We start from the raw sequence: 13,072 nt of genomic DNA on the forward strand, positions 1-13,072 counted from the left end.
AATGTATTTTATTTTACTTTACTTTCAAGTCATTAGATATTTCATCTCTATTGGATTTGTTTTCTATGTTTTCTTATTCTGTGGTGCTTTATCACTGTTTTGTTGTATTTGTGACGAGGATGTTTCCGTGTAAGCCCGCCTCCTCCCCAGCTGCAGGTCATCTGACGGGGACACTTCCACGGCGCTGTTTTCGAGCGTACCCTCACCGAGCAGAGGAAACGGGCTGTAGGGTTAGCTCCCGGTAGCTCCGGTGTCATATAAGTTACAGCAGTGTTCTCTCTGGTGACGAAGACGCATAACAACGCGAGGATACGAATGTCAAGATCAACCGGGGCTACCGGAAACCGGTGTTGTTGTGTGGCGGGAAGCCCGTTTGTTTTTTAGGGTTACCGTTAGCAGCTAGCGAGCAGCGCGCTTCTCTCAGTCGGTAACCGGGAGTTAGCTTCGGGAGGAGACGGCTAACCGCCGCCCTGTAAAGTACATCTTTACCGGCGCTGTCTCACGTGATGGACCGAGGAGCTAACTCGTAAATTCGCAGGATGCACTAGCGGATGTAGCCTGACGTCAGTAGTTAGCATTGGGCCCGAGTGCCAGAGCACTTCCTTCCTTTCCTCCTTCCTAGCTGGCAGAGGAGTGTCAGACCTCTTCTTCCATGATCACAATGGAGTCAACCCTCAACCCTCTGTCCCAGTTCTCAGAAAACTCTTATAAAAGTGAGTAATCATGTCCTGCTCGCATTGTCGCTCGTGTTTCCAGTGTCTCTCCTGCTCCCTCTCCTGCACCCAGTGTTTCTCCTGCTCCCTCTCCTGCACCCAGTGCCTCTCCTGCACCCAGTGCCTCTCCTGCTCCCTCTCCTGCACCCAGTGCCTCTCCTGCACCCAGTGCCTCTCCTGCACCCAGTGCCTCTCCTGCTCCCTCTCCTGCACCCAGTGCCTCTCCTGCACCCAGTGCCTCTCCTGCTCCCTCTCCTGCACCCAGTGCCTCTCCTGCACCCAGTGTTTCTCCTGCTCCCTCTCCTGCACCCAGTGCCTCTCCTGCACCCAGTGTTTCTCCTGCTCCCTCTCCTGCACCCAGTGTCTCTCCTGCTCCCTCTCCTGCACCCAGTGTCTCTCCTGCTCCCTCTCCTGCACCCAGTGTCTCTCCTGCTCCCTCTCCTGCACCCAGTGTCTCTCCTGCTCCCTCTCCTGCACCCAGTGTCTCTCCTGCTCCCTCTCCTGCACCCAGTGTCTCTCCTGCTCCCTCTCCTGCAGCCAGTGTCTCTCCTGCAGCCAGTGTCTCTCCTGCAGCCAGTGTCTCTCCTGCACCCTCTCCTGCACCCAGTGTCTCTCCTGCACCCAGTGTCTCTCCTGCTCCCTCTCCTGCACCCAGTGTCTCTCCTGCACCCAGTGTCTCTCCTGCAGCCAGTGTCTCTCCTGCTCCCTCTCCTGCACCCAGTGTCTCTCCTGCAGCCAGTGTCTCTCCTGCTCCCTCTCCTGCACCCAGTGTCTCTCCTGCACCCAGTGTCTCTCCTGCTCCCTCTCCTGCACCCAGTGTCTCTCCTGCACCCAGTGTCTCTCCTGCTCCCTCTCCTGCACCCAGTGTCTCTCCTGCTCCCAGGGTCTTAATCAGATGGACCAAGGACCGTGTGGAGTACTTAACTCAAGCATCAGATGAGCTTGCCCCTAACCTCTGACCCATTTGTAGTGACTGAGGAGGACGTGAAGCGGCTGATTGAGTTCAGGGCGTCCAACGAGGCTCTGTTCACCGGGAAGAGGAACTCTGCCAAGATCGCATGGAGGTACTGACCAGGTGTTTCAGTACCTCCGGGTACTTGTATCTTACTGGAATATTGACTTTTTACGCCACTCCTCCTGTTCTTTTCCCCCCACCACCAGCATCATCTTAAAGGGCCTCGGTCTTGAGGGGAAACTCACAGCCGATCAAATTGCCAAAAAGTGGGACAACCTGCGGACTAAATACAAGGTGATGATTTAACATGCAGCTCGTGTTTATTTATTACATGAATATAAGTTATTAATGAACAATTAATAAACACTAGGGCTTTGGGTAGAATAAATATAGTAGAACCAAAGGAAAACAGTAATGTCATTTAAGCACCAATATTATTAAGATCTATTTAGATTATTATTCATTTTAATATAAAGTGTGACTTCTGCAGTGTGATTAAACATAATTATTGGACTGGAATGTTCTGCATCATGCACTCTCTCCTCCAGGAGAATGAAGCGCAGTCTTTTCTCTTTTTCTAGTCTGGATCGGTTAGAACCACATGTAAAGTCTATCTGTGACCCCCCCAGGACCTAAAGCAGCCGTACCAGGGCCAGGACAGCATTGGGGGGGCGGTGGAGTCGTGGCCCTGGTTCCACATCATGGATGAAGCCATGCACGGCCGCCTCTACAACAGCAGCCTGGTGCTGGGCCCGGAGGCTGCCGCCCACCACCCCCCCCGCTGCTGTGGGGGAGGCCTCCGGTCCGACCACCAGGAGAACACTGACATCCTGGAGTTCCTCATCAAGACGGAGATGGACGACACGGCGGCGCAGGAGGCCGCCGACGATGGGGGGGCGGTCCACACTAACGCGCCTCCCACCGAGGGGGTCCCCATGGGCTGGAGGAGGATGAGCGAGTGCTCCTATAAGAGTAGGTGTTTACCCAGAGTTCAACTCCTCCTTGCATCCTGCTTCTCATCCTCACACCCTCCTCCTCACCTCCCCCCTTATCTGAGCCCTTTGTTCCTCCTCCTCAGTGACTGAACCGGAGACAGAGAGAATGATCAAACTACGAGCTGCTAACGAGGCTCTCTTCACCGGCAGGAAGCACTCAGCCAAACCTGCCTGGAGGTCAGTTCTCAGAGGGCTCATGGCTGACTGCTGGGTCATAAGGCCCACCCTTTTGGGTCCCGAGGTCCGCTGGGCGGTATGGCCAAAAGTTCCCCATCACTGTATTTTGTATGATTCTGGCGGTATCACGTTTTTTCTATTCAAGGAAACGCAATGATTCGTTGGCGCTTAAAGGGACCGCCGCTGTGTCCACAAGTTCTGTTGGTGCATCTCTGGTCTCTCGTTGGTCCTCCTACATCGCTCCTTCCGTGTTTTTATGTAGAAACTTATTTCTTGTTGTGATAGCGGTCGAGCTGTCCCCAGCGCGCGGTTTGGTGGGGTCATTTTATAAATGTACAATTTCACGCTCGGCGGTGAACAAAATATTGTGCCGCCTGCCAAAGGGCGACACTCTTCACGGCTGTACCGGTATGACGGTGTGTGAAGAATTCATACTTTAAGGAAATTTTAAGCCGGTGTTCCGCCATGCCCTAGTCCACCCTCTTCAGTTCCTAAAGTCTGTTCAGGTCCTAAGATTTAGTTTTTTGTGTGAAATAAACAGAGCAATGATTAGTTGTATTATTACTTTACATCCAAATGACGTCATAACTTTGGGCGTCTTTCAGAGCCATCCTGTACGAGCTGGGACTGCAGGGGAAGCTGACCACGGATCAGCTGGCCAAGAAGTGGGACAACCTGAAGAGGCGGTACAAGGTAGGTCCGGGTCCACGCACCTCCCAGCTCCTCACGCCACCGCTCCAAGACCCACAGCCTGCTCTCTGATCAGGAGACCCCGGGCTTTATGCAAGAACCTCTGGTCAGAGACTGCTGGTGGAGAGGCGGTTCTACAGGTCCTAATGTCTGCAGAACATCTGACCAAAAAAAAGTAAATGTGAGACAGTAACTTGAAGCAATTCCTCACTTTGTGAGATTAATTATCTGAAAATACTCTTACGATAAAATCAGAGAGTTGATTTCCAGTTTTGTGAATGTGACTTAAACTACCGAGCCAGAACAGACTTCCACCAGAATACCGTGTACTCGTCAAGCAAGTTAGCTGAGATTGCGCTGAATCTCCTACCCGAATCCGCTTGTGGTTCCCAGCGCACCCTCTCTACTCCATGCGCCATTGTTGACCCCAATAGGATCAGGCGGTTGACTTGGGGCGATTTGGGAACACGGGGAAAAAACAAGAATCTTTCTTTTAATGTCGTCAATGGTTGTTTTGTGCTAAAAAGCACCGCCAACATTTCAAAAGATAAAACGAGATGATACAGTGAAGCTTCTAACCTTTGACCTTTTAGAACCTCCAGAGGAGACCTCACAGACTAATCTGATGAGTGAAGTATTTCTGGTTAAGATCTTTAGTTTTTACCAAACCTCCCTTCAAGCTACAGCGTTAAACCAGGAGGTGACCCATCACCGACCAGGAGCCTGAGGAGGTTCTTGCATTAGTCCTGATGTTCCCCGGCCCTAACAGAAAGCGCAGCAAGTCGAGCTGTGATTGGCCGGTGGCAGCGTGTCGGCAGCAGGATGAGGTCCCTCTGTGGACCATCTGTAGAGCTTTCCGTCTCTACCAGGAGCTGAAGTTTCCTGCTCGCGGCGTGGAGACCAACCCCAGCTCCTGGCCCTGGTTCTACCGAATGAACGACGCAATGGAGGGCCGCTCTGCTGGGGCGGCGCCCATCCTCACGCCCATTGTGGAGGACGAGGACGAGGACTGCGAGCCGCTGTCGCCGACGCCCAGGAAGCGAGCGCGCCGCAGTCGGGGGGGGATGGCCGAGTTCCTGACTGAGTCAGAGATGGATCTGCTGGTGGACCACGAGGACAAGAACGGGGCGGCGTCTCTTGGGGAGCTGCAGCGGATGGCCGAGTTCACTTACAAACGTGAGACCTTCAGCCGCTGATAAGAACATACTTCTGAATATTATATTTTCTATATTTGCCCGAAGTCTCCTGGAGCTCGTCAATGTGATGAGAAGCAACAACATGGTATTTGACCCTTGACCTCCCTTATAGTGACTGAGGACGACACCCGGCGACTGATCGAGCTACGAGCCACTAACGAGTCGCTGTTCACTGGGAGGAGGAACACGGCCAAGCCGGCTTGGAGGTATCCGGACCAACCATCAGTGTCCTCTGGGGGGAGGTCCCTGTTGCCATGACACTAATGTGTGTATCTACAGGGGCATTGTGAAGGAGATGGGCCTCACAGGGAAGATAACACCTGACCAGGTCGCCAAGAAGTGGGATAACCTGAAGACCAAGTTCAAGGTGACCTTGAACGACCTCCAGCGGTCCCATCTGAGCAGGAGCTGCTGGTCTTGCGTGTGAAATAACTGTGTGTACGTGTGTGTGTGTGTGTGTGCGTGTGTGTGTCCCTGCCTGCCTCCAGGACCTAAAGTTCCCCCCTCGCGGCATGGAGGGGCAGACCAACCCGGCCTCCTGGCCGTGGTTCCAGCTGATGAACGAGGCCCTGGAGGGGCGGCTGGCGGGCAAAGCCCCTCGAGTGGCGCCCGTGTGGAGCAGCGAGGAGGACGGCGTCTTCGTCGCGTCCCCCCCTCACCCCCCCGACAGAGACTGTCTGCTGGTGGAGAGGAGCAGTGTGTCGGAGCTAGAGAGCCTGGGGGGGGGCGAGGGGAATGTGACCTACATCGACGCCAGCGGGGAGGAGTGCTCCACGCCCTCCGACCTCTCCTACAAAAGTGAGACGACCTCGCCACCGAGTTGCCTCGCTCCCCTTTAGTTTTGATCTGAAACAAAAGGATAGAATTTAAAGCACTTTGATGAACGGCAGGTTAAAGTTCACATTCGTTAATGCTCAGAGAAACGTACTCGCTCCAGTAAACACATCTACGTTTAGAAACGTGAGAAGATCAAATAAATTGTCCCTAATAATATTTATAATAAAACTCAAATCCAATGATAATCTCCTGTCACAAATGAGCATGACCACATCATTTGTAACGGGTCACATGAGGTCTGAAGTTGCTATGGTTACCATGCCGTGGTTAATATACCATTCATTATTGATGGCTGGAAGTAGTCTTAAATGTAGAATAACTTACTGGGATGTTTATGTGTCAGTTCTGAGTGTGGCGGTAAAGATGGGATAAAAGATATAAAGGGTTGTCTCTGTCCGTCTCACAGTGACGGACCAGGACACCAGGAGGATGATCCAACTACGATCTGCTAACGAGGGTCTCTTCACCGGGAGAAGGAACGCTGCCAAAGCTGCCTGGAAGTAAGGGTGGAGATTTACAGTCTGTGGGTGGAGATTTACAGTCTGTGGGTGGGTGGAGTAGCATCGTGCTACAGATGTGTGATCTTCTCTCAGAGCCATCCTGAAGGAGCTGGGGCTGGGCGGGAAAGTCTCCACCTATCAGATGGCGAAGAAGTGGGACAACCTGAAGAGAAGATACAAGGTGAGCTCACTACGTGTCACTTCCTGTCGCCTGGCCCTTTCTCAATACCTAAGAAGGCAAGAACAGACTTGCGTTCTTGGGAGAACAGACTCACAGGAACGGGAGAGTGGTCATTTCCACAGTTGTAACAGCAGCTGACTTGATGACGTCTCCACGGTCTTGCTAATGCTTTTTAGTACTGTTAAATAGTATTTTACTAGCAAGCTTGTTTCGTTTAAAATAAATCCTTGTATGTATGTATGTATGTATGTATTTGTATGCAGTCTCATAACTACATCTCTGAAACTAAACCGGTTAAATTGAGAAAGTTATGGTTATTTAAAAAGTACATGTACCACTACCAACGCAATGTTATGGGTGAGCGAGCTCCCTGTGGCAAGATGGCCGCCATGTGCGGACTTCAACTCCGTTGTCTTCCTCGCTGAGTGACGTGAAGTAGCGTAAGTGGCGCCATGAACATGAGCTGTTCTGTGCTAAGGAGAGGAGCTTCAATGCTTCCTTACCTGGCTCCTTTAGCACAGGAACCACTGGGCCATCTTTACCAAAGGAAAGGAGATAATTCCGTCCCACAATTCCTTGCGGCAGGAACTTGTAAATAGTGACTCATCATTGATCTGCTCATGAGAAGTAACGATCATGACGTAGAAACGCAGATCATGTGAGTTAACATGCAACTTTGATGGGACTCCGTATCCTCCCTCTCTCCCTCATCCTTTAGGACCTAAAGTTTCCTCCTGTGGGCATGGAGATAGTAGCAGACAGCACCTCCTCCTGGCCGTGGTTCCACCTGATGAATGAAGCTATGGAGGGCCGCCTGACAAACAGCGCCCCCCTCCTCACCCCTGTCACTCAGGGCGACGAGCAGCAGCCCTCCCCCCGACACAAGTCCTGCCACGCCCCTACCCCGCCCACCACCACCACCTCCTCCTTGGACTATGGACAGCAGGCCTTTGGCGATGCAGGCGAGCAGAACAAGTGCGGCCCGGAGGAGGAGAGTGACGGGCCGTTGGGAGGACTGGAGAGGGAGAGGATGGAGAGGGAGAGGGAGGCGGTGGAGAGGGAGTGGGAGGCGGTGGAGAGGGAGAGAGAGGCGGTGCAGTCAGAGCGGCTGTGGCTGGAGAGGGAGAGGGCGGCGGTGGAGCGGGACCGGGCGGCGGTGGAGCGGGACCGGGCCATGTTGGAGCAGGAGAGGGCCTCGTTGGGCCGGGACCGGGAGGTTCTGGACCAGCGGACCCTGATGCTGAACTCTGTAGGACACTCTGGACACCTCAACGCCCTCATGTAGACAGCACTCTTCTTGGAGGGGGGGGGGTCACAACACAGGCACCCTGGTCCGTGGTGGATATCGTCGATGGACGCTAAGAACCGGGACGGACGTGGTGGGTTTGCACACAGAGCTGGTCCTGGTTCCAACAGGAGAGCTGCACCTTGATCATCCGACCTGGTCCTCCTGCGTCGGGGTCTCGGGTAGGACATTTCTTGGGGGCTGGGAAGTTAAGCCACGGAGACCGGTTTTATTCTGAGGGGGCGGAGCCTGTTTATCCTGAGCTTTCTGTTGCCCGGTGACGAGCGAAAAGCTGACGAGTCAACCGCAAGGGTCTACAGGAGTTTCTGTCGTCATGGAAACCGAGGAACGTCCTCTGGACAGTTTAGGAACATGGCGGATGTCCATGCAGCTCTTCCTGTCAACACTTCCGCGTGACCAAACAGATGAGCTGAACCACATTCATGGGTTCATTTGGGCTCCACCCACATTTTGTATTTATTTTTGTCCTTTTGTATTGTGTCTATTTAAGAGGCGACCTCTCGTGACCTCACTTCCTGCCGTTCTGAACGTTTGACATAAATGTGTTTTTAGGACGAAGTGACTTTTCTGTTAAGAGATTAAAAAGCTTCATCGTGATGTTTTTTTTGCTGATCTCTGGTGGTGCGTTCAGGTGCTCCCTGAGTTCAAAGTCATTGGTGAGCATTTAGAATCAGAAGCCATTTATTGCCACATAGGAGGAGTCTTATCGCTGAGCTACTGAGGTGCATCTACCTCTGGAATGACCTGGACGAGTCCTGCACATTGCTGCTGTTTAGAAAACTCTGGTAGGGTTTAGAATCAATTTATTCCACTTTGACACGCAACACTTCCTTGTAGGTATCCACATCCGGTTTAGTGGTGAAAACCTTTTGCCGTTCCAGGGTCAAACATGGTGTATCCAGGACCTAAATCCTCAATCTCATCAGTGTCTAGTGGAGCAGTGCACGAACAAGGCAACGCTCTTACAGTGCAATATAAGATGCAAATATAAAAGATGTTTCCTAATTATTCATTCAAATGTCGCCTTACTGGACTTGTTTAATTACTTTTGTAGCTGGTCAGCGAGAGAGTAACGATGATGAAGGCTCCTTTGAAATAAGGAGCTCCAATTCTTCCTTTCCTTATCTCCTTATGCTGTTGCACCATGCAATGTTGTTGGTGAATGTGAGCAAATGGAGATTATGCTTTAGTTTATTTTCATATGTATTGTAAATGTGTAAGAAGATTAAATGAAACCGAACAAGAAGCATCCTATCACAGAGGAACGGTTTGAGGACACAAAACAAACCACTATGGATTTAATGACTTCTTGTGACTGATTTTTGAGTTTGAATTGTTTCTTTGACTCATCTATTCTTGCACCTTTTGCAATATTTCACTTATTATAGACTTAAGGCAGGTTTTGTAAAAAATTAACTTGATTTCCTTTTATGATTTTCTATGACTTTTGGGAAAAATATGACTTTTGGGGATTTTCACGTGTGAAAATTTTTCCTTTGTGGGGTTGACTTGTGACTTCATAACATTATGAACTTCAATGACTTTTAAACACGACATGCAACAGTAAAGTAACAAATTACATTCATTTTAAGAACGAGGTCTCACTCATATCTCCAACAACTACTTCAAAATAAAAGCTAAATAATTACACTTTGGGAGAGAATTCTAAAGATTCACAGAAGTAAACTAAAACTCCCAGAAGGCCTTTCAGCCGAAAGCTCACCACCCCCCCTGGAATAAAGGGGCAGTGGTGAGTCTTCCTCATCAATATCAGATTAACGTTTTATAGTTCTCCATGATCACAAAGATTTGTTATGACATCACTTCCTATACGAGCGCTACAGATGCTGAAGACAGTAGCTGTGGCTGTGTCTCAAAGTCGCTAGGCTGCATCTTTAAGGACGTATTCGTCGAACGCAGCCCTCCAGGAGCCGATTTGGAGGACACATCTGATCTTTTAATTGAATTTATTCAGGACGGAGGCGGGTGATCCGACAGCGAAGAGTTTACTTTTAAATGTAACTTTAATAGAATTCACTCCAATATCTACCGATAGAAATGTTATAATATATAACATCACATCTTAGTTTAGGAAATCGCTAAAGTTATGTGACATTGGTAACCGATGTCGTGTTAAATGCACATAAAACGCTAGAACAAACTTAACTTAACTCCGTTATCCCCCCTCCATACAGCCAGACTCTCACCTGACCCCCCCCCCCCCCCCCGGGTCCATGTACTGTTCTTATGAACATCAATGTAACAACACACATTTATAACAAACACACAACGAGCAGCTCACGTTACCAAGGAATCATCTATTTATTTTTATTTACTTGAGCCGTACATGATGAACACCACATGCTGCAGCCAAGCATTCACTGTCTTGCAGAAGACAAACTTCTGAATACATAGTGATTTGCTCATACAGATTCACACACACACACACATAATACAACTCCTAGTTCTTTATGGTCATCTACACATACATATATATACATGCATATGATACTTAAGCGCATATGGTACATACAGTGGGTACGGACCCCTTTAAATTGCAGCCATTTGCTAAAACAAAAAAGTTCATTTTACTCATTAATGTACACTGTAAATGTACACAGAAATTTTTGCGAATTTATTAAAAAAGAAAAACGGAAATATCACATGGTCATAAGTATTCAGACCCTGAGATCAATGAGATGATTATTCTCATTTGGTGATGATGCATTCCATGAATCCTCCTGCCAGCAGGCACATTTAAAGAAATATAATCTGATTGATTGGAGTGATGAGGCACTTAAAATGAGTCTATACATTTAAACACTTTTCTGCAATACTTTGCCAGCCTGTAGCCTCACAGGGGGTTGGTATCAGTTTTTGCCATGATTATTTGATTCAATTCAATTAATTTTATTTTGTATAGCCCCAAATGACAATTTAGCCTCAGGGGGCTTTACAGTCTGCACACTGTCATCCTGTGTCCTCGATGTCCCGAAACGCTCCCATCGGCACAGGAAAACTCTCCAAAAAATGAAAAACCCTTCAATGGGGAGAATAAAGGAAAAACCTCAGTGAAAACGTTGTAGGATTCCCCCCCAGGATGGACAGACTGTGATGGATGTCATGTGGACAGAATGAACAACGTGAAAGATGTGCACTACATTCAATTCATACAACAAAATAATCTTCATACATACATGAAACATATTCATCATCATCTCCTGCTTGTCTTTTTTTAACTTTATTTGCTGTTGTGCTGTTAGATAATCATGGTTTTGGTGTTCGACTTTTCAACCTTTAGAAGCAGGACATGCACGCCCAATTATCCTGATGACTGAAGTCTGGCTCAAACTAACGAGACTGATCGGTCTTTAAGGAACCGAGATGGCCCAACTTCAATCATCGGGTTAATTTGAGCTGGCTAACGGGACCTTTGATCGACTTAGTTGGACCACGTACGATGGACCGGGCCCTGGTCAGTTCAGAGTCCAGTCGATTGGATAAACCAACCTTTTAGCCGAAGCTCATGGGTAATGTAGTATTTGTCATAATTATGTGTCATCGCAGCCTCCTGTGGCGGCAGCGCAGGAGGCTGCAGAAAGTCTTCCTGAAGGCAACGTTACAGAGGGCATAGCAGCCGGGGTTGATGGCGCTGTTGACGTAGCAGAGCCAGTAGCCCGTGGTCCACAGGGCGCCCGGGACGCACGCGTGACAGAAGGTCGCCACGACGGCCATGACGTTGTAGGGCGTCCAGGTGAAGATGAAGGCCAGCACGATGGCCAGGATGGTTTTGGTGACCCTCCTCTCCCTCGCCATCACCCGACGTCTGCGTCTTTCCTGAGACCTGAAGCTGGGGCAGGAGGAGAACGTTGCCGACGCCTTCCGATGGAGGTCGGCGTTGGACGATGAGTCTGTGTCCACCTTGTCGTAGTTCTCGTAAGCAGCGTGGCGAGCGGCGGCCCGAGCGCCACGTGGCTGAGGTCCTGCGGCGTTGCCTCCACCTCCGGACGCCTTCTGTCTCTTCCTGGACTTTAGGATTTGGGACCCCGACTGGCCAAGAGAGGCGTCGGAGCCCGGGTCGCTGGTTACCAGGCTGCGCCGCTTTAGGAGGAAGTCTTGACCAGACGGACTCGATGCACTCAGCCGGCCTCGGCTGGCCGCGCTCAGCCGGCCGTACAGGCCAATCATGACCAGCGCTGGCAGGTAGAAGGAGGGCAGCGTCGTGGCCAGGGTGACGGCGGGGCTGGCCAGCAGCCGAGTGTGGCACTCACCCTCAGGAACCACACGCTCCCCCCCGAGCGTCTGCCAGCTCAGGATAGCGGGCGCCCAGAGGATGAGGGGCAGCAGCCAGGCAGCGGCAATCATCAGGCCAGCCGTCCTGCCTGTCCGCCACGCCGGGTAGCTGAGCGGCCGTGTCATACAGAAGTACCGGTCCAGACTGATGACCAGCAGGTTCATCACAGAGGCGCTGCTCACCGCGTAGTCGGTGACCAGCCACAGGTCGCAGGCGGCGGCCCCCAGGGGCCAGCAGCCCTGGAGCAGGTAGAGCGCGTGCAGGTTCATGGAGAGCACGCCCACCACCAGGTCGGCCACCGCCAGACTAAGCAGGAAATAGTTGTTGATGGTGCGCAGGTGGCGGTTGACCTTGATGGACAGGATCACAAGGGTGTTGCCCACCACGGTGACCGCGCTGAGGGAGGCGGTTACTGTGGCAATCAGGACCAGCTGGGCGGCGCCAAACGGACAGGAGGCGTTGGTGCAGGGGAGGAGCCAAAGGGAGGCGTTGAGATGGGGTTCAGGTGCTCCGCCCATTTCCCTGCATACACAAACACAGCCCAGTTGCATGAATATCTGATTCTGCGTATATTGATACCTCATTTTCTTTAGTTTGTGTAGCGTCACAGCATGTTGGAGCTCGCTAACTAGCAGATGGCTGGCTACTTAGCTAGCATGCTAATACAACAATGTTCTGACGCTACACTGGTCAACGGAAAATATCACTGAAATGATTCCGAAAATAAAATTATACTGTTTCCTGTCTTAATGAACCAATGGTTTTCCTTCCTATTATGAAAATTCGCTTTCCTATTCTATTTTCTTTATAATAGTTTTATTTTAATCATTTTAAAGTCTTATATTTGATTGCTTTTCCTGTCTTATTATGAAAATACATTTTTGAAAAAAAATGGGATACCTGAAAAAAAAATAAAACAGCAAAAAGTAAATTTAATGGGACTTACCACAGATCTTGGACCTGGTGGTCTTGTCTCTCCTCCCCAGCCCCGTCTTCTCCGACAGTAGCAGCAGTTTATATAGTTTCCTTCTCATTAGCATAGAGGAGTCTCCGCCCACAGCTCAAACGTAAGACCTGGGATCGGTCTGCTGAAGTGTTGAAGGTGGACTAAATAATATGAACAATGTGTGTGTGTGTGTATATGTATATATATATATATAAAGTAAAGATCTTTTTGTGGTTTTGATGATTATCTGATTTATTATTATTATTATGGAATCTATTGAGG

General features: G+C 50.1%; 2 protein-coding genes across 3 annotated transcripts; one reads left to right on the forward strand and one right to left on the reverse strand.

Moving 5' to 3' along the window:
- Positions 1-121: 121 nt before the first annotated feature.
- On the forward strand, positions 122-8,147 carry LOC120809202 (uncharacterized). Of its 2 annotated transcripts, XM_078083129.1 has the most exons (13): positions 122-713; positions 1,684-1,777; positions 1,875-1,962; positions 2,298-2,640; positions 2,747-2,840; positions 3,446-3,533; positions 4,400-4,706; positions 4,839-4,932; positions 5,006-5,093; positions 5,215-5,524; positions 5,970-6,063; positions 6,157-6,244; positions 6,963-8,147. In XM_078083129.1, the coding sequence occupies exons 1-13, from the start codon at positions 653-655 to the stop codon at positions 7,527-7,529; spliced, it is 2,316 nt and encodes a 771-aa protein (XP_077939255.1). In that variant the 5' UTR covers positions 122-652; the 3' UTR covers positions 7,530-8,147. The 2 variants fall into 2 exon arrangements, with proteins under 2 accessions (XP_077939255.1, XP_077939256.1); XM_078083130.1 differs by lacking the exons at positions 122-713; positions 1,684-1,777 and having other exon boundaries at positions 2,250-2,640.
- Positions 8,148-10,975: 2,828 nt separating this feature from the next.
- chrm4b (cholinergic receptor, muscarinic 4b) lies at positions 10,976-12,821 on the reverse strand. Its single transcript, XM_040162063.2, has 2 exons — positions 12,791-12,821; positions 10,976-12,366 (listed from the first exon to the last, which is right to left on the reverse strand). The coding sequence occupies exon 2, from the start codon at positions 12,360-12,362 to the stop codon at positions 11,109-11,111; it is 1,254 nt and encodes a 417-aa protein (XP_040017997.2). The 5' UTR covers positions 12,363-12,366; positions 12,791-12,821; the 3' UTR covers positions 10,976-11,108.
- Positions 12,822-13,072: the final 251 nt, after the last annotated feature.

The sequence above is a fragment of the Gasterosteus aculeatus genome, chromosome X (genome assembly GCF_964276395.1).
Source record: "Gasterosteus aculeatus chromosome X, fGasAcu3.hap1.1, whole genome shotgun sequence".
NCBI classification, from domain to species: Eukaryota; Metazoa; Chordata; class Actinopteri; order Perciformes; family Gasterosteidae; genus Gasterosteus; species Gasterosteus aculeatus.

Excerpts from the sequence above, each read along its gene's own strand:
- LOC120809202 (XM_078083129.1), top strand. The coding sequence starts at position 653 with ATGATCACAATGGAGTCAACCCTCAACCCTCTGTCCCAGTTCTCAGAA. Across the intron at positions 1,963-2,297 it reads ACCTGCGGACTAAATACAAG|GACCTAAAGCAGCCGTACCA; the intron begins GTGATGATTTAA and ends TGACCCCCCCAG. Across the intron at positions 2,841-3,445 it reads TCAGCCAAACCTGCCTGGAG|AGCCATCCTGTACGAGCTGG; the intron begins GTCAGTTCTCAG and ends GGCGTCTTTCAG.
- chrm4b (XM_040162063.2), bottom strand. The coding sequence starts at position 12,362 with ATGGGCGGAGCACCTGAACCCCATCTCAACGCCTCCCTTTGGCTCCTC.